Source organism: Leptodactylus fuscus, chromosome 1 (assembly GCF_031893055.1).
Source record: "Leptodactylus fuscus isolate aLepFus1 chromosome 1, aLepFus1.hap2, whole genome shotgun sequence".
In the NCBI taxonomy this organism is placed as follows: domain Eukaryota; kingdom Metazoa; phylum Chordata; class Amphibia; order Anura; family Leptodactylidae; genus Leptodactylus; species Leptodactylus fuscus.
Window position 1 is genome coordinate 342,796,080 of NC_134265.1, and position 18,340 is coordinate 342,814,419.

Below are 18,340 nucleotides of genomic sequence, written 5' to 3' on the forward strand. Positions count from 1 at the left end.
CACGGGCGTATACTGCGCCTGGGAAAGATAGGAAAAAAGAGGCCGAGAAGACGACTCGAACTGCAGTCACAACACCTGCAATGGAGGGATATAAGGATTATACGGACACTGTTCTCACCTGCACGTATTTCCCTATGATTTTTATGATTTCAAGGTTAAACTGCTTGACTGGCGCGGTGGTGAGGTCAATATGGCTGAGCAGGCTGTAGATAATCTGTAGCAATGACTGCTGCATGCTGGACAGGCCTTTCTCCAGGAGCTGCAACAATACAGACAATGTTAGAATATCCTGCAAATTAATAACTCATTATCTTAGATAGAAAGAGAACCCTGTCAAACTGACTTTAATAAGCACAAACTACTACTATATTACATGTCTGCATGGTGTCACACTACCAGAAGGGCACATACAGATATACATGTACACCAACCAGGCTGAGGTGATGGCTCAAAGTAAAAGATTTCAGCACTGTGGACTGATGTATGTGAATGAGCCCATAGGTGCCAAAGTCTACAAGTTGGTACTAATGGCCCATTGTTGGCCCCAGCAGCGTAGGGACGTCAGATCTATCAGTCTCTGCAGCCTGGCTGATATTATACATGCGGTCATCTCTGTGAATTTTTATAATAAAAAAAATCAGAATGGCTGTCTGACAGGGAAGAAAGGTTTCAGTTAAAGGGGCGTTACTATCTTGGCCATGAACATAGTGCTTCTTCTCTCATTTCCTTTAAAGGGATTCTACCATTAAAACCTCTTTTTTTGTGGATAAGACGTCGGAGTAGCCTTCAGTAAGGCTATTCGTCTCTTACCTTTAGATGTGATCTCCGCCGCGCCGTTCCTTAGAAATACCAGTTTTTACCCGTATGTAAATTACTTCTCTGGCAGCGATAGGGGCGGGCCCCAGCGCTGGAAATGCGATGGGAGCGTCCATACTGCAGCTCGAGAACACGATCCTGCGACGCCTCAATCTTCTGCTGGATCCTCCCCTTCTCTGTCATCTTCCTCCTGCGTCACCTCCGACGCCTGCGCAGTTGGCTCTGCCAGTGAGGCACCAGCAGAGCTAACTGCCCATGCCGGCCGGGAGCTATTTTTGGGAGGCCGCTCTTGCTCTTGTAGTTCAATGCAGAAGCGGCCTCCCAAAAATGGCCGCCGGCCGGCATTCGCACTCGGCTCTGCTGGTGTCTCACTGGCAGAGCCAACTGCGCAGGCGTCGGAGGTGACGCAGGAGGAAGACGACAGAGAAGGGGAGGATCCAGCAAAAGATAGAGGCGTCGAAGGATCTTGTTCTCGAGCTGCAGTGGGGACGCCCTCATCGCATTTTCAGCACTGGGGCCCGCCCCCATCGCTGTGAAAGAACTAATTTGCATACCGGTAAAAACCCGTATTTCTAAGGAACGGCGCGGCGGAGATCACATCTAAAGGTAAGAGACGAATAGCATTTCTAAAGGCTACTCCGACGTCTTATCCACAAAAAAGAGGTTTTAATGGTAGAATCCCTTTAAGATGCCTTGACAGTAACCACTAGATGAATGCTCCCTATACACTAGGTAGAGGTAAGTAGACTGGTGCGGGGGTCAGATGCCAGACCCCCACCTTCATAAATGAATGACTTATTCTAAGGATAGGTAATGTAGTCTTTGATCACCCCTTTAATGTGTGCCGCACTCGGTCGTAATATTCGGGTCTCACTCACCTCAGCAAGATAGGTGACCAGACTGAAGGTGATATCTGAAAAGGAGTCGTGTAAGTAGCGGCAGACAACATTGATCCAATTGGAGCAGTCTCTGGAGTAGCTGTGTGTGCTGTACAGACTCATCATATGGGCCAGGTTAGTCAGCGTGGCAGTCTTCTCCTCTGCACAAACCTAAGACACAACAACGATGCATTAAGCCACTGTATTAGACAATAAAGAAACACATACCATATACATACAGTGGCTTTCCATTAATAAGCCATTCGAGTAGAAATGGTAGCCCCAATCCTAAGGAAGTGACACAATACCCACACAGAAGGGACGCCACCTATAGGATCTGGAGGCCAGTGAGAATATAATGCTGAAGCCGGCAGCACGCCATCATGGCTGGGATTATGGAGTTTGTCCTCTTGGACTTCATAGCATCTGACTTGGGATACGTCCAGATGCTGACGGTCACATGATGGACATAGTAGAATCCAAAGTTAACAATCATGCAACTTCAATGTTACCCTAACAGTGCCAAGATGTAATTCAAGGATGCACTTTTTTTTTTTTTTTTGACATTACATGAACTATTTGATTCATCGTAAGTCACGTCACCTTTTTCCCAAATAGAAATGTTACCTTGTTGCCCTAGCCTTAAATGGCGCTCCCGATCGTTTCTCCATTCTGTTCATCAAGGGGTGGCTAAGCAATGACTAACACGTTTATTGCCCATGCTCGTTTCGAATGAACACTAACCTTGGCTATTCTGTCCGCCGTTTCTTTACAGAACGTTGTGGGGTTGTCAAAGTGTTGAATTAGGTGCGGCAATAAGCACAAGATATTGAGAGGAAACCCTGGAAGTAAAACAAGAACAGTAAGATGGACATTCATTGATTTACAACTCTACAGATAGACCATTTGTCTGCGCGAAAATAAATCAAAATCCCACAAGTAGTTATAGAAACCCGAAGCCTATTAATATCCTATAAAGCCTTTGCCCATTGACACCTTTAGTGGTGGATTGTTATAGGGCCTATGGGACTATACTTGTCCGCAGCATCACATATAAATATACTGAGGGTTTCCAGGACTAGGATATTGATCACCTTATCCTTAGAACCGACCATCAATATTAGGCTGGTAAAGTAGAAAACCGGGACCTACGCCAATGGGCTATCTGAAGAACTACGGTGCTTGGGTGAAATCCACTTGGCCACCTCAGCCTGGAGACATCATATGTATCAGTCACATGGCTAATATACAACATACAGTAAAGAACACAGGAGCACTTGTCCAAAGTCCCAGGTACCTTTAGATGTTCAGCCCCACAGGGATCTGATACTAATACTAATGATCCTAAGGACTAGGGTTGAGCGATCAGGATCGGAAACAATCGGATTCCGATTGGCGATCGAGAAAATTTCACGATTGCGATCGGAATTCCGATCCCGATCTTTTTGGGTAGGATCAAGATCGGGGCTTATTTCCAACAATGCTTGGCTACTGGCCAAGCATTGTGGGAAAAGTTTAGCACCCATAGGAATGAATGGAAGCGGCCGGCCGCTTAACCCCCTGCGTGCCGGCTGCGTCCATTCATTCCTATGGATTTACCGCAGCCTGCCACTCAGCTGAATATACGGTAAAACAGGAACGAAGCATTAGAGTGGCAGGCTGCGGTAAGTCACTGTGTGCTGCGCTGCTGTGAGGACGAGGAGGCAAATTCACGAGTAGATAGATACTACTGTACATTGACTTGTCTATCTACTAGACAAGTCAATGTACAGTAATATCTATCTACTCATGAACATCGCTCAACTTACCTGCACAGAAGTGCTGCCGCTGCCCTCTGCTGGTCCGGTCCTCTGTCCTTCATGTGGCTTCAGAGCACTCTGCCCCCGCCTCCCTAGACTAGTATTATAGAGAAGGCGGGGCTTAGGAGAGTGTGGGCAGGTACTGGGAGGGGAGACGTGAGTAATGCACACTCCCCAGCCACACCAAGCCCCGCCTACTCCCTGCATCTCCACAATACTAGTCTAGGGAGGCGGGGGCGCTCTGAAGACGTGAAGGAGAGAGGACCGGACTGGACGAAGAAGAACTGTGAGCTGCAGGTAAGCGAACACCGGGAAGGGGGGGGGGGGGGGTGTTAATCACTACACAGCGTGGGGTCCAAAAATTTTATCAATTTTTGGACTACATGCTGTGTAGTGAATAGGATCGTTTTTTAAATCCGATCTCCGATTATTTAAAAAATCCCATTGACTTGCATTGGGATCGGAATTGGGATCGGGTTCGAATGGAAAATGATCGGAAATCGGATTTTAAAAACGATCCTGAAATTTCAAGATCGGCTCAACCCCACTAAGGACAGATGATCAGTATCATAGCCCCTGAATACCCCTTTAAGGCCCCTTGCACACGACAGTGTGCTATCCGGGTACAGTGGATAACTGGCCAATATCTGAAACCTGCATTAATATTGGCGAATTCTTGACTGGCAGGAAACACGCATTGCTGTTCCTTTCTGGTTGCCTTGAAATTTTCATAAAATCCCATTGGTGTCCGCCCAACCCCTTATGCATTTTGAGCTTTCCCTATTCAGGGTCGCCCTGTCCATCTACCACCGACTGATATGAGCTTTCCCCTCTATGCACAGCCAAAGAAAAAGTTGTAAATTTGCAGCAGAAGCTCAATGCTCAATAAAGTCACACTTGACTGCAGCTATTAAATGAAAACTGCTGCAAGAGAACTAGTAAGACTGGAGGGGTGGGGTGGATTTACCAAGTTTGGCATTTAGTATGCCGGTCTCGATAATCTCTGTGCCACAATGTGTCTGTGTTGCTGCACCAACTTGTACCTGGCATAGACAACAGGCATATTTTCCACCAGTAAACTGGTGTAATTGATAATAAATCCAATGGGGTTGGAGCCCCTTTCCAGAACGTGGAAGTGGCACGGGTAACGTTGCAAACCTGAATCTGAAGATTTTATACACCATAAAAGTGGCGTAAGGGGAATGATAAATGTCCCCAGGGATTCTGTCAATACAGAGCAGGGTAAACCTACAGTATATATTTTCTTTAACCCATATGTAGCTATTACTAAGATATTGTTTTCAGACAAGACCCGATCTTCCCTTACCGGCTAGTAGGGCAGGGTCCACCAATGTATGCTTGGAGACAGTGATGAGTTTGCTGAGAAGGTGCACAGTCATTTCCTGGGTGGACACCGAGGTAAAACCCTTCAAGAAGAGCTGCTGAAGACCAGGAAAGTTATTCCACTTTAGCTTGTCCTGCACCTTCTCAATCTTCTCCCGACTCTCCGATTTATCCAGAGGCATGTGAGTAAGTAGCTTGTTGAGTAGCTTCAATGCAAGCAGGTACTCATACTCATAGTCCGATTCCAGCAAGGACGCTGCTATCCAAAAAATGGTGGCCATCAGATTGGTTGGATCAGTAGTTGGCTGCAGATCATGCACTCCTCCCTCTCTAAGAGAGGAAAGGCTTCTAGTCCTTGCTAGGCTGCCCCCATGATTTATCCTGCCATCCATTATATCCAGTGTGTTACTCCGACGCCTGTCTCCTCTACGGTCAGCCATTAGGCTTAGCCGCAAAGAGTTGCTTCTGGCATTGTTGCAATACCCCATAAAGTTCCCGCTACTCAAAGGACTTGTGCTTAGGTTCAGCTGGCCGGTGCTCTTCCGGTTCAAAGCATTCTTATTGCCCATCATCGGTTCATGGGCGGATGTTCTAAAAAGGAATAAATGAGATATATGCAAAAATCATTATGACCTTTACTATAAACCGATATCACTTAAAACTGAAATATAATGGAAAAAATAAATCACTTACTGAGCAAGGGCGGACAGGAGGTCATAATGCTTCATGGTTTCTGACAGTGTGTCTATGGCCGACTCCAGTGTTAGGAGAAGCTCAATGACAAAGCCCTGGAAAAAAAACAGAACAATGGGTTAAATCTGATCTCCATAGGTTTAGTTGCTACAGTTCATTTTTAATTGTTTGTCCACCATAAAAACATAACCGTACCGTATTTTTCGGACTATAAGACGCACTGGACTATAAGGTTTTAGAGGAGGAAAATAGGGAAAAAAAATTTTGAAGCAAAAACTGGTAAAATATTTAATATATGGGAGTTGTAGTTTTGCAACAGCTGCAAGGCCACATTGACAGGTGACCCTGCAGCTGTACGGGGATGTATAGAGCGTTTTTTTTTTGCGGGGCCAGCTGTACTTTTTAGTTATACCATTTTGGGGAATATCTATTGCTTAGATCACCTTGTATTGAAAAAAAAAACAGGAGGTGATTTAGAACTTTTATTTATTTCATATTTTTAAAGCTTTTTTTTTTTTTTTTTACTATTTTATTCCCCCCCCCCCGGGGGCTTGAACCTGCGGTCACTTGATCGCAAGTCCCATAGACGGCAATACAACTGTATTGCCGTCTATGGGACATTCTGTCTATTAGTATTACGGCTGGTCATAGACCCAGCCGCAATACTAATATATAGCCGTGACAGGCCGGGGAGCCTCATTAGGCTCCCGGCTGTCACCCGAACAGGTCGGCTCCTGCGATATCGCCGCGCAGGAGCCGGCCTGCAACTTTACAGGTACGGGGCCGGTGGGGACCGGCCCCGGGGGAGAAGGGGCCGCGGATACTGACCCGGCATCCGCTGTACTAGAGAGGCGGATGCCAGGGAGGGATAGACGCCGGGGCCTGAGACATCGCTACGATCCTCTGCCCTGCATGAAGCCAGCGGCGGGGGCACGGAGGAGCCCCTGCTGGCTTCATGCAGGGCAGAGGAGCGCAGCGATGTCGCAGGCCCCGGCACCTGTAATGGCGTCTATCACTTGCCGGCTTCCGCCTCTCTATTACAACGGATGCTGGGCGCCACATTCAGACTATAAGACGCACCCTTCTTTTCCCCTAAAATTTTGTGCGTCTTATAGTCCGAAAAATACGGTAAGTACAATATGTAGTAATGGTCCTTATTTACAGTCTGTATTATAAAGTCCACGGCTGCACAGACGCCCCCTACTTGTTCAGTGTGTTACTGGTGATTTGCAACTTGGGATCGATATAAGAGAAGTTTACAAATTTATAAAGATCTTTGTTTGTATGTAAACTGTACATTGGTGTCAGGAGGTGGCACGATAAGTAGTAAGTCTATAATGTGTTTGCATCTTCATTGTAGATGGGACAGAATCATGAAAACAACCAGGAGCATGGACAACAAAGACGGATTTGCTTTGAGAGAGTTTTATAAAACTCTTCCAAATGTGCTACTAATCCTCATATTTGTTGATCCATTCCTATCAGGGGTCTGAGGACAAATAACCATGCACATGACCGAGGGGAGGGGTGGGGGGCTGATTTGGTAGCTGAATGCAGTGGATGACATCCCAATCCCATCTCCATTGACTTCAAAGAACGGTTCCATTCCATTCTAATGACATGGAACGGGATAGGACCTTCTGCCTAATCACTGGAAGGGAGCATCAGACCCCCCCCCCCATAGGAACTGCCTTACTTTCAGTGGGGGTATATAATATGAAGAACTGTCCCATTTCCAACAAGGAAAAACCCTGTATGTGACCGTGAGCACAAAAAAATCTTACCTGCGCCTCCTCCCCTGCATCCCCCACAGTTTCTACTAATCTCGAAAGCACGTCAGAAAGCGTTTTTGCAGAAAGAGGCTGCTTGAGGGCGCGGAAAATCTGGAACGACCTTCCAGCGTAATGGCGAGATGAGCAAGACAGCGCCGTCTGCAGGGCGACCTCACTTAGATTCTGCTCCAGCTGGTACCCTGAAAGGAAACAGTACAAGTAGTATTATACCACAGCCATATGATAAGTCCATAGAGAACATCAAACAAAGGATTTATAGGCCCCGAAAGATTACGGGATATCCCAGTATTGTGTGGACATCAATGGTAAAAGTCATGGATGAGCGGAGTGGGAAGGACAGAACAGCACAGGATATTAGATATCTATCAAGTTAAAGGGGCTTTCTATGTTTATGTAAATCAATGTATAAGAAAAAATATATATCTTTATACCGTGTTAGCCAGTGGCTATGAAATGAAAACATTTTTTGAGAGAAGTCCTCAGTAGTTGATAGCTTATTTAATGGCTAACTTAAAAAAAATATTGATGACATATCGAGCTTTCGGGACTACTAAAGGTCCCTTCATCAGGATGGTATAACACAATGTCTGAAGGTAGGCATATATATACAGGAATGGAGTGTTAGATGCAAAATAGATGGAAAACAGAACATGTAAATGAACAGTTTAAAAAAACATATCAGTTCACAGGAAAGTTCTCTGGGTTTATGGCTTCTTTGATCAGTGACGTGGTGTCTAGCTGTTGTAAAACGTCATAAAACCCTGGGCCTGATTTAACCCCCTTTGGAGAGTGTTGAAGGTCATCATGAGTTTAATCTCCCATATGCGGCGATCCTTTCTGTTTTTGAAATTTCCTCTTAGTACCAGGATCTTCATATCATTGGTGATATTATGATTTTCATTGCAGAAGTGTTTTGGCACAGGGAGGTCCATTCTCTGTTCTTTAATAGTATGTCTGTGTGAGTTCATCCTCATCCTAAGTGACTGTCCTGTCTCCCCTACATACAGGCCCCCAGGACACTTAGTACACAATATCAAATACACCACATTAGGTGTGCTGCGGTGAAGTTACCTGGGATCTTGTAGTGTTGATCAGAGATCGGGATCTTTATTTATAGCTCCCCATTGGAGTCGTTCCTTCCTCCCCCCCCCCCCCCCCCCACAGGCCCTGATCTTATAGCCCGACTGAAAGACATACGCAGTTTAGAACACCTGACTGCCTCCTTGAATAACGCTTTCGATGCTTTCCAGGCCGTATGGTCGTCCTGGGATGCCTACTATGCTTTGTACGGTTTGTGACTCCTCCCACTCCCCTCCTTTCACCCCCCCCCCTTCCCCACTAATTCTGGATTGTTGTATCTATTGGACGTTTTATCATAGTCTGTTTTTTGCTCCTCCTTGTGATACTACGGTTTGACTTTTCCTTCTGCTCTAAAAATTTATGAAAATCTTTAATAAAAATTACAGTTAAAAAAAAAAAAGTGGGAAAGTGGCTCTATTACAAGTTTTGTTATGTATTTAAGATAGTAGCACAGGAAGAGAGGGGAACAGTGCTTAGCAGACGGATACTGTCCCTTGTTTTAGTGATTGTGTTGAGTTTCCGTCACATGGATCCCCACCAGTCAATACTTTTGACATATTACTATGTGTTTCTGAAAATAACAGGTACACTTTAAAAACTAGTGAAATGAAACAGTCTGAGCTCATTATGAATGACAACAGTAATGACAATGGTATTTGTGACGCTCGGTTCACACCTGCGTTCTACTTTCCGTTCTGTGCTTTCCGTCTTCTGCATGCCAGAAGACGCAAAGCACAGACCGGGTCCGGCCGTGAGCGGCGGTGAGCGGTTTAGGCTCTCCGCCGCGAAACCGGATTTTTTAATCCGGACACAGAGTACTGCATGTCTGACTCTGTGTCCGGATTATAAAACCCGGTTTCGCGGCGGAGAGCGCAAAACGCTCACCGCCGCTCACGGCCGGACATCTCTCTCACCCATTCAAATGAATGGGTGAGAGAGACTCCTGCAGATTTCCGTAGCCTGCTCTGTTTTAGGCAGGAAACGGAAACCTGCAGAACTGAGAGGGCAACGCAGATGTGAACGAGCCCTCAATCGTTACTTGTTGGTTCCTTCCTTAAAGGAGGTATGCCATAAATAAAAAAAACTGAATACCGTATATACTCGAGTATAAGCCGACTTTTTCAGCACATTTTTCATGCTCTCCTCGGCTTATACACGAGTCCACGGAGCACTGAAAACTGGAAGGACCTGGAAGGGGGAGGTCCTTTAGTGCTACTGCTCTGTGATTGGCTTGTCATGAGGTCACGTGACTGGGATGTCATCAAGGTCCTATAGCCAGTGGTATGTAACATCTGCAGATAAGGTTGAGTCTAAATCCTAGTAGCTCCGCCCACACCAGAGTGCGATCACATGGTCATGACGTCATCAGAGGTCCTTTAGCACACTAGGATTTAGCATCTCCCCTGCAGATGAGTGGCCAGGATTCATTGTGTCTTATGGAAGATGTCTGTTATATTCAAGAATATACGGTATGTATTGTATAGTAACTTTGAGCCCCCTCAACATCATGCATGACTTTTTTCAATAAGCCTAATAACAAGATGCGGGGATTATTGCCAAACTAGTATTTCTAATCCAAAAGGAAAAGTCATGCATGATGTTGAGGGAGCTGTTCTAAGAGACAGCGTACAGGGACACTGTTTTCCTAGTTACATCCTGGAAAACACATTTGCATATATTTCCCATAACAAAGCCTCATCAGAATGACATATATACACCTATACATCATGAACACTGGGGGCGCTATTACACAAGCAGATAACGGACTACTGCTCTTTTGAGTTACCATCTAACATGGGCAAATACAATTCTAGATAACTGACATGGGATGTCTGCTGTCGGAGTACATTACTGCAGAATTACAATGTGCTCACAGTAAAAAATATGCATATTTTTTACCCAGATTCCCTAGCGGAGCAGGAATGACTTGTAAGTCTCCGTACACCTATGTAGGTGCACACTCTCCCTAATGTGTACGAATATCCCCTGACCCTGGTCTATAGTCTCTCACTCTGCCAAATCAGTATCCCTGCGCTATGCTGATGAGGTTCAAAAGACCGAAACAGCGCTGTCCATAGCTGGGAATCTGTTTCTTTTGGAATAGAAATACTAATTTGGCAATAAACTCCGCATCATAATAGTAGGCTTATTAACTGAGTCATGCATGATGTTAAGGGGGCTGTCTCTAGAGGGCGGCATACAGAGGCACTGTTCTCCTAATTACATCCTGGAGAATAGATTTGCATATTTTTTTACCCAGAATCCCTAGCGGAGCAGGAATGAGTTGTAAGTCTCCGTACTGCCTATGTAGGCACACACTCTCCCTGATGTGTATGATTATCCCCTGACAATGTGCTCACAGACACATACCTGATCTACAATGCTTGAAGACAGCGACCACGTGTTTTAAAAATGCTGTAAGTTGTTCAGCACTTTTAATTGTTGGATTTTTTGCAGAGACATCTTCATGGTTCCACAGAGGTCCTCTTTTCCTAAAATGTAAAGAAATATAAATCAGAAATCCAAGGATGATCATAGGACATCGCACAGTCCATGGTATGTTGTGCTACAGAAAATATGTGGGATCTAGCACTTTTATAACAATGTAAATGTCTGTGTCATCTGTAAGCTTGTACGTCAGTGAACCCACTTAAGGCTAAGACCACACTTTGCAGGAAAAGCCAATTTTTGGTGCAGATTTTGCTGCATTTTTTTGAGCCAAAGCCAGGAGTGGATTGAACAGAAGATAGAAGTAGAAGAGCTTCCTATATATTGCTCAAGCCTTTGTAGCCACTTTTGGCTTTTGCTCATGAAACCACATGTGGTGAGGCCCCGCCAGATTTATCATCATTCACACCAGAAGTAAAAGTCAGTAATATTTGTAATGTCCGTCTTTATAAATCGTAGTTGGAATTTTTCTGTAGCATCCATTGTCCTGAGCAATCAATGCAGTTAATTTTGATGCCAGACATGCCATTTAGGCTCTGCACTGCCAGAAGGGTGAAGTCAGGCAGAAACAGACAAAGGGGGGGTGATTCTGAGCTCTGACATTGGCTGCCTCTGATTTGTTTAGTTAATTAATCAAACAACAATGTTTTTTTTGTGATTTTACTGTGAATTTTGTATTCAATTAAATTTATATTTAAATATTTTGCTAGTCAGTGGTCCTTGTTTATTTAGCTCATTGCCTCTGATCTGAGCTCTGGATCACGCCTTCTGACTGACACCACCTTCTGGCATCACAGAGCTTAAATCGCACACCACGCAACAAAACTAACTGCTCTTGTTGCTCAGGAGTGGTGGGGGCTAGAGAGAAAATTCCAACTGTGCTGGAATCAGTGGAGAAATGTTTATTAACAGATGGAAAGAACTGGAGCTGGTGGAGATGCTGAAGAGGTCCTATAGGTCCCACCCCGGTGGCTGAGACTTGCAAAAGTTATTTCTGTCTAAGCAATGATTTTCAGACGAGTAACCCTTTAAGGACTAAGCAGTTACTTTTATTGCTGCATGCTGGAAGCTGTAACTTTCTTAATTTTCCATCATCATAGCTGTAATATAATTCAGGTTGTTATAGAGGAGGTGATACCAATTATGTATACTTTTTCTTTCTTTTCATAATACACTCGTTTTAACGGAAAAAGGGCTATGTTTTCCTTTCATTTAAAGAGGACCTCTCACCACCTGGGGCACATGCAGTGTAATACACCGCTAGAAAGCTGACAGTGCACTGAATTCAGCATACTGTCGGCTTTCCTGTTCTGTGCTCCGGGTGAAGAGTTATCAGTGCCGGTACCGTAGCTCTTCACTGCCAGAATGGCGTTTCTGGCAGTCAGTCAGGAACGCCCCTCCTCACAGCAGCATCTACAGCACTGTACTGTGAGAGCGGTTGTTGCTTACTGTCCAGCCATGACGCTGAGTGGTGAGGAACGCCCCCCCCCCAGTATTCGTCTATGGACGAGCACTGTCAGGTGGGGAGGAAGCGTTCCTCACCACTCTCACAGTACAGCGCTATAGATACTGCTGTGAGGAATGGCTTCCTGACTGTCAGAAACACCCTTCTGACAGTGAAGAGCTACGGTATTCGACACTGATAGATCTTCACCGGGGGCACAGAAAGGGATAACTGATAGTGAGCTGAATTCAGCACACTGTCGGCTTTCTAGCAGTGTATTACACCGCATGTGCCCCAGGAGGTGAAAGGTCCTCTTTAAGTATTTTTATACACTGTATTAACTTTGTTTCCCTTTCTTTTCCATTTTGTTGGCCCACTAGGGGGCATGATTGCTCATATACTTCTGTACACACCATCAACCCTCCGTCTACCTAACCACTTAGATGCTGTGGTCGCTATTGGCGCAGCGGTGAATCGTTTTAATCCCGGCTGGTAGGATCAACTCTTGTGATCGTTGCATTTTGCACGAAGAGGTTAAATAACAGTACAGCAGTAAAAAGTCAAAAAGGTCACAGTGAAGGCAATTTCTAATCTTCTCCATGATATGGGTACTTGTGCATGAAATGAGAAGACGCCTACCTGGATGTAATGAACTCTATGAGTGTTTTGACCTTCTCATCCTGCTCCATAGAGAGATCCGTCTCATTGAGGATGCTTGTATGTAAGTGAGGAACAGCAGTGCTTGTATTCCCTAAGCTGATGCTAGAAGAGGTAGAACTTGAGCTGAGCCCTGAGTCCGTCATGGGGGAAGGCTGGTATTCAGGAATAAAGTCATTAATACCTAAAAGGCAAAGAAAAAACAAAACCTCATTTCACACACCCAAGTTGCTGAAAAATTACCGTCGTTCTCATGTCGTTCACAGACTGTACGGGATCTTACCTGTGAAGGAGAACTCTAGATGGGCATTGCTTTTTACAGTCAGTACCCGGGGTTCATTGCATTCCCTATTCCTGAGGAGAATGGACGCCACACTCTGCACACTGCTATTAGATGCCATTACAATCAGTAAATGTAAAAGCAGACGCTTACAATGCTCATACACTTCAGGATGGTAGTGGTCAAACGCTAAAAACGAGAAGCACATAAAAATTTGGTGTTACTATACAAACTGTAACTACATACATACATATATTCTAATATAGATGTATTACTAGAGGGAGGACCCGGCTTCGCACAGGTACGTTACATTTTATGTTTGTGTAGTGGCCCCATAAGAATTGTCCAATTTTGCACTGGTGTATTTTGTATGCTGTTTGTGTGTATGTCCATAAGCGTCATGTGATTATGTGTATCTCATTTTGGATATCAGTGAAAAACCTGTGATCAGCTGTTATCGATACTTGGAGTAAAGCTGTATCTAATCCTTCCCCGTGTAGTACTGTGTTTAGACGCAAGTATCTAATCCTTGTTGGTGTGGTACTGTGTGCAGATGCGTGTATGTAATCCTCCCCTGTGTGGTATTGTGTGAAGAGGCGCGTATCTAATCCTCCGGTGTGTGGTACTGTGTGTAGACGCACGTATCTAATCCTACGGCATGTGGTACTGTGTGCAGACCTGCTTATCTTATGCTCTGGTGTGTGGAACTGTGTGCAGATGCGTGTATCCAATCCTTTGGCATGTGGTACTGTGTTCAGACGCATGTATCCAATCCTCCAGAGTGTGGTACTGTGTGCAGACGCGCGTCTCTAATCCTTCGGCATGTGGAACCGTGTGCAGACGCGTGTATCTAATCCTTCGGCATGTGGAACCGTGTGCAGACGCACATATCTAATCCTTCAGTGTGTGGAACTGTGTGCAGAAGTGCATATTTAATCCTCTGGTGTGTGGGACTGTGTGCTGATTTGTGTATCTAATCCTCTGATGCGTGTATCTCAGTTTGGATATCAGTGTTGGGTTGTGCATGTGGAGTGACCGTGTGTATTGCAGTTGGAATATGAGTGAAAGACTTGCAGGTTTGTATTGGCTAAGGGGGGGGGGGGCATTGTGTTTGGAATGCTGTATCTCAGCAACGGTACGTCCAAGCGAGTTGGAGTCTCGTCTTAAACCTTCCCGGATACCTGAGGTATCTCTGTACCAAATTTGGTGAAGATCGGTACAGTCGTTTGGTTTGTATTAGAGAACAGACAGACAGAAATTCATTTTTATAAGATAGAGAGATAATGGATATATACACGATATTATATATAAATAACATATCAATTAGCAAATCCGCATTAACCTGTAACCAAAAAGACTTTATTCATGAGTCTAATCAATCCAAGGAGAAATGGTGAAATCAAATTTCTAAGGCAGCCATAGGGACCCAGTAACATGCACTGGTACCAGAAATGGGACCCATGCCAGTGATTTGCTGGGTGAGGAACAGTTGCCTCTGCACCTATACTGCCAAGCAAGCAATTTTGCCTTTCCATAACCGATATCAGATCAGGATCAGTATCCCTGGATAACTCCTTTACACCACTGCAATAAGTATAAGAAACACAAGTCTGCATAGGCAAACGCCAAGCATCCGATTACCTATGAAGATGGCATGTAGTAAGAGATGCAGGTAGCCGCCCCACTCCACCTTCACGCTATGATCAATGATCAGATCTGTCAGGAGGATCACGGCTATGTTGCACCTACAAAATATATGAATCGGTTAAACACAATAAAAAACACAAGACTGGGATGTAATAAGGACACAATAGTAAAGGCTAAAACTGCAGAACGTGTAATTGTGATCCCAAACACTACCTGTGCAGGGATGTGCCAGGGGAGGTCGTTTCTGGCAAATAATCCACTAGGGGTGACCAGCAACCTCCTGTGGGTGGGAAGGGTAGAGGCTCCGCTCGGTTGTGCTCCATCACTTTTAAGCGCCAGGTTGAGAACAGTGGCATGGAGTCACCTGCAAAACAATAAAGGGCACGTCAATTGGCAGGCCGGGACTCTCATATGCTAAACCGCTAGGTCCGCTACTAAGTCACATATGTTGTGTTACAATGGGACAGTGCCAGAGCAGTTTACAAGTACTATCAGGAGAAACCCTGTAATGCTATAATACAGCCAGAAGGCTACACAGAAACTCAAGTATATACATAGCCGACCTAAACATATCTACCTAACATATATAATGATACAGATCATAGCAAACGTTGCACAGAATGTCTAGCCAACATGATCTTCTGTCACGGACACTTGAAAATCACATCAGTGAAGTCTGCCATCCTAACTTACCACCAGTTTGCAAAACGACTATTTTTTTATTTCTACTGGTGTGCACTAATAGGATAAGAGGTTACCTCCTAAATTGTGGGGTTTGGTCTAGGGAGCCCCGCCAACCCTTAGTATGAAAATGAAAGGGATATTAGCGCTCATTTTGATGGAGGACATCCTCAGGACAGATTAACAGTAAGATCAGTAACGGTCCGACACCTGAGACCCCACTTCTGATCAGCTGTTTAAAGGGATTCTACCATTAAAACCCTTTTTTTTGTGGCTAAGACGTCGGAATAGCCTTTAGAAAGGCTATTCGTCTCTTACCTTTAGATGTGATCTCCGCCGCGCCGTTCCTTAGAAATACCGGTTTTTACCGGTATGCAAATTAGTTCTCTCGCAGCGATAGGGGCGGGTCCCAGCGCTGGAAATGCGATGGGGGCGTCCCCAATACTGCTCGAGAACACGATCCTGCGACACCTCTATCTTCGGCTGGATCCTCCCCTTTTTTCGCCGTCTTTCTTCGGCGTCACCTCCGACGCCTGCGCAGTTGGCTCTGCCAGTGAAACACTAGTAGAGCCGACCGCGCATGCCGGCCGGAGGCCATAGTTCCAAGGCTGCAATTGCGCGCATGCGCAGTCGGCTCTACTAGTGTCTCACTGGCAGAGCCAACTGCGCAGGCGTCGGAGGTGACGCCGAAAAAAGGGGAGGATCCAGCCGAAGCTAGAGGCGTCGCAGGATCGTGTTCTGCAGTGGGGACACCCCCATCGCATTTCCAGCGCTGGGCCCGCCCCCATCGCTGCGAGAGAACTAATTTGCATACAGGTAAAAAACGGTATTTCTATGGAACGGTGCGGCGGAGATCACATCTAAAGGTAAGAGACGAATAGCCTTTCTAAAGTCTATTCCAACGTCTTATCTTAAAAAAAATGGATTTTAATGGTAGAATCTCTTTAAATTGGCTGTAGCGTCATGTGAGCACCTTGACCCCTTCATGGTTTACACTACCTTGTCCCATTCACTCTTTGCCCCTTTGAACAGTTATGGCATAGGATAACAATACAACATGAGAATACGCCTAATACAAAGTAATATAAAGCATATAGGTAACAGGATTACTTTTCTCCTCCTCGTAGGACCCTCCAGAACTGCTGCTGTATCGGGACTCCAGTCTATGGTGCTGGCGGTTTAGGTTGCTGTTCAGCCCAGGGTAGATATCAAGATGGCTATAGCTGTAAAAAGCGAGTAGATCACATATTGTTATACTTTCAGTCTCATGTAAATCAAAAAGCAGATTATGGTTAATACAGAAAACCGAAATATAAAAGTAACTAAGAGCATCTCCCTCCAGGACAAGGTCTAATGCACAGCCCATGGTAACGGCGGCCATTTACAGCTTTCCTAAATGGATTAGAATATAATCCTGTATTCAATCCTTCATCTTCTTTTCCAGTGAACACATATTAATGGCAATTCCAAGCATTGTGTATTTCCCATTCCGCATGAACATCTGTCAGAGGATTTTCCATGAGACCACTTGTCTCAACATAATCCTGTTCTTATAGCGGCTTCTCTCTTCCACTTTTATGGAATACATTAGAGTATCGTGATTTGTCTATTTATCTTGTTGCATCAGGAAATTCTAGGTAGAACGTCTTATATTTTACGTATAATTTTAATCTATATGTTGCATTACAACACATAGGCACACATTTGTACAACTATATAGATCTATGATTCGCCCATACAAGAATCAGTGCTCTTGTACAAGGAGGTAAGGGCTGGCAGAAACTCCAATTACACCTATGGCAGATTAGATAGGGAGAAGAGAAGGGAGGACTTCCAGCAGGCAGAGATGGTACAGTCTCTAGCTGAGCATGTGATGCTGTGCTGAAGCTGACAGCAAATCACAGAGGAAAAGAAAGCAAGTGAAATGTAAAAATCAAAATGGATTCATCTAGGGTCTGAATAAAAAAATGCATCGTATGTATGTATGTGCATGTATGTATGAATGCATGTATGTGTATCATGTGTATGTATGTGCATCATGTGTAGGTAGCAGTGCAGTCATGGAAAGTTCTGCTTCCACTAAAAGTCTTAAATATCATTTTTTGTTTTCACACACATGATAATACCGTATACTTAAGAACTACACATCAACATACGATAGCCAAAGTGTCTACTGCCGCATTTTCTTAATGAGAAATTAAAGGGATTTTAGACCATCAATACCAAATCGGTAAAACCCAATACCCGGGACCCGTGCATGCATCGCTTGGGTGAGTGCCACTTAGTCTTCCCAGGTCAGTGACATCATGTCCATTGGTCACATGCCCTGATGCAGCAAATAAATGTAATACCAAACACAGTCCCTGAACAAAAATGAATTGAAAAATATACAGTGCTGCGCTTGGTGCTTGAGTTTATCTATATTGATCTGTTAGTCATATACAACCAAGTAGGTCTCCTCAGCTCACTGTCTAGGTTTCACATCAGCTCACTTATCTAGTTTTAGTGGTTTGGCTGATGACCTAGTCTCTGTTCTTGGCCACCTATAGTCTCTTACCTTTCTCTGCATAGTGCTCTGAGCTGCTGAGCCCTGACAAGGCATAGAACAGTTCTTGAACAGCACCTCTACAATCTGTTATTGTAAATCTAGAGATAAATTGTGTGCTTGTCCTAAATTGAATAGTTATCTCAGGCATATGCTGCTGCTCCACTGAGCTGAAAACCAGGAGGTGAAGGAGAGAGGAGACAAGAGGGAAGGTGAAACTCTGAGAAGAGAAAAC

General features: G+C 44.7%; 1 protein-coding gene across 8 annotated transcripts in view; it reads right to left on the reverse strand.

Moving 5' to 3' along the window:
• FRYL (FRY like transcription coactivator) overlaps window positions 1-18,340 on the reverse strand; it is a 268,920-nt gene that overhangs the window by 27,658 nt on the left and 222,922 nt on the right. For all 8 annotated transcript variants that reach the window (XM_075261448.1, XM_075261449.1, XM_075261444.1 and 5 more), the window contains 12 exons: window positions 16,671-16,783; window positions 15,093-15,243; window positions 14,874-14,977; window positions 13,236-13,421; window positions 12,935-13,136; window positions 10,774-10,895; window positions 7,315-7,502; window positions 5,531-5,625; window positions 4,821-5,428; window positions 2,439-2,536; window positions 1,695-1,865; window positions 119-259 (listed from right to left, as the gene is read on the reverse strand). In XM_075261448.1, the coding sequence (XP_075117549.1) occupies window positions 119-259; window positions 1,695-1,865; window positions 2,439-2,536; window positions 4,821-5,428; window positions 5,531-5,625; window positions 7,315-7,502; window positions 10,774-10,895; window positions 12,935-13,136; window positions 13,236-13,421; window positions 14,874-14,977; window positions 15,093-15,243; window positions 16,671-16,783 (2,179 nt within the window). The remainder of the gene's footprint in view (window positions 1-118; window positions 260-1,694; window positions 1,866-2,438; window positions 2,537-4,820; window positions 5,429-5,530; window positions 5,626-7,314; window positions 7,503-10,773; window positions 10,896-12,934; window positions 13,137-13,235; window positions 13,422-14,873; window positions 14,978-15,092; window positions 15,244-16,670; window positions 16,784-18,340) is intronic.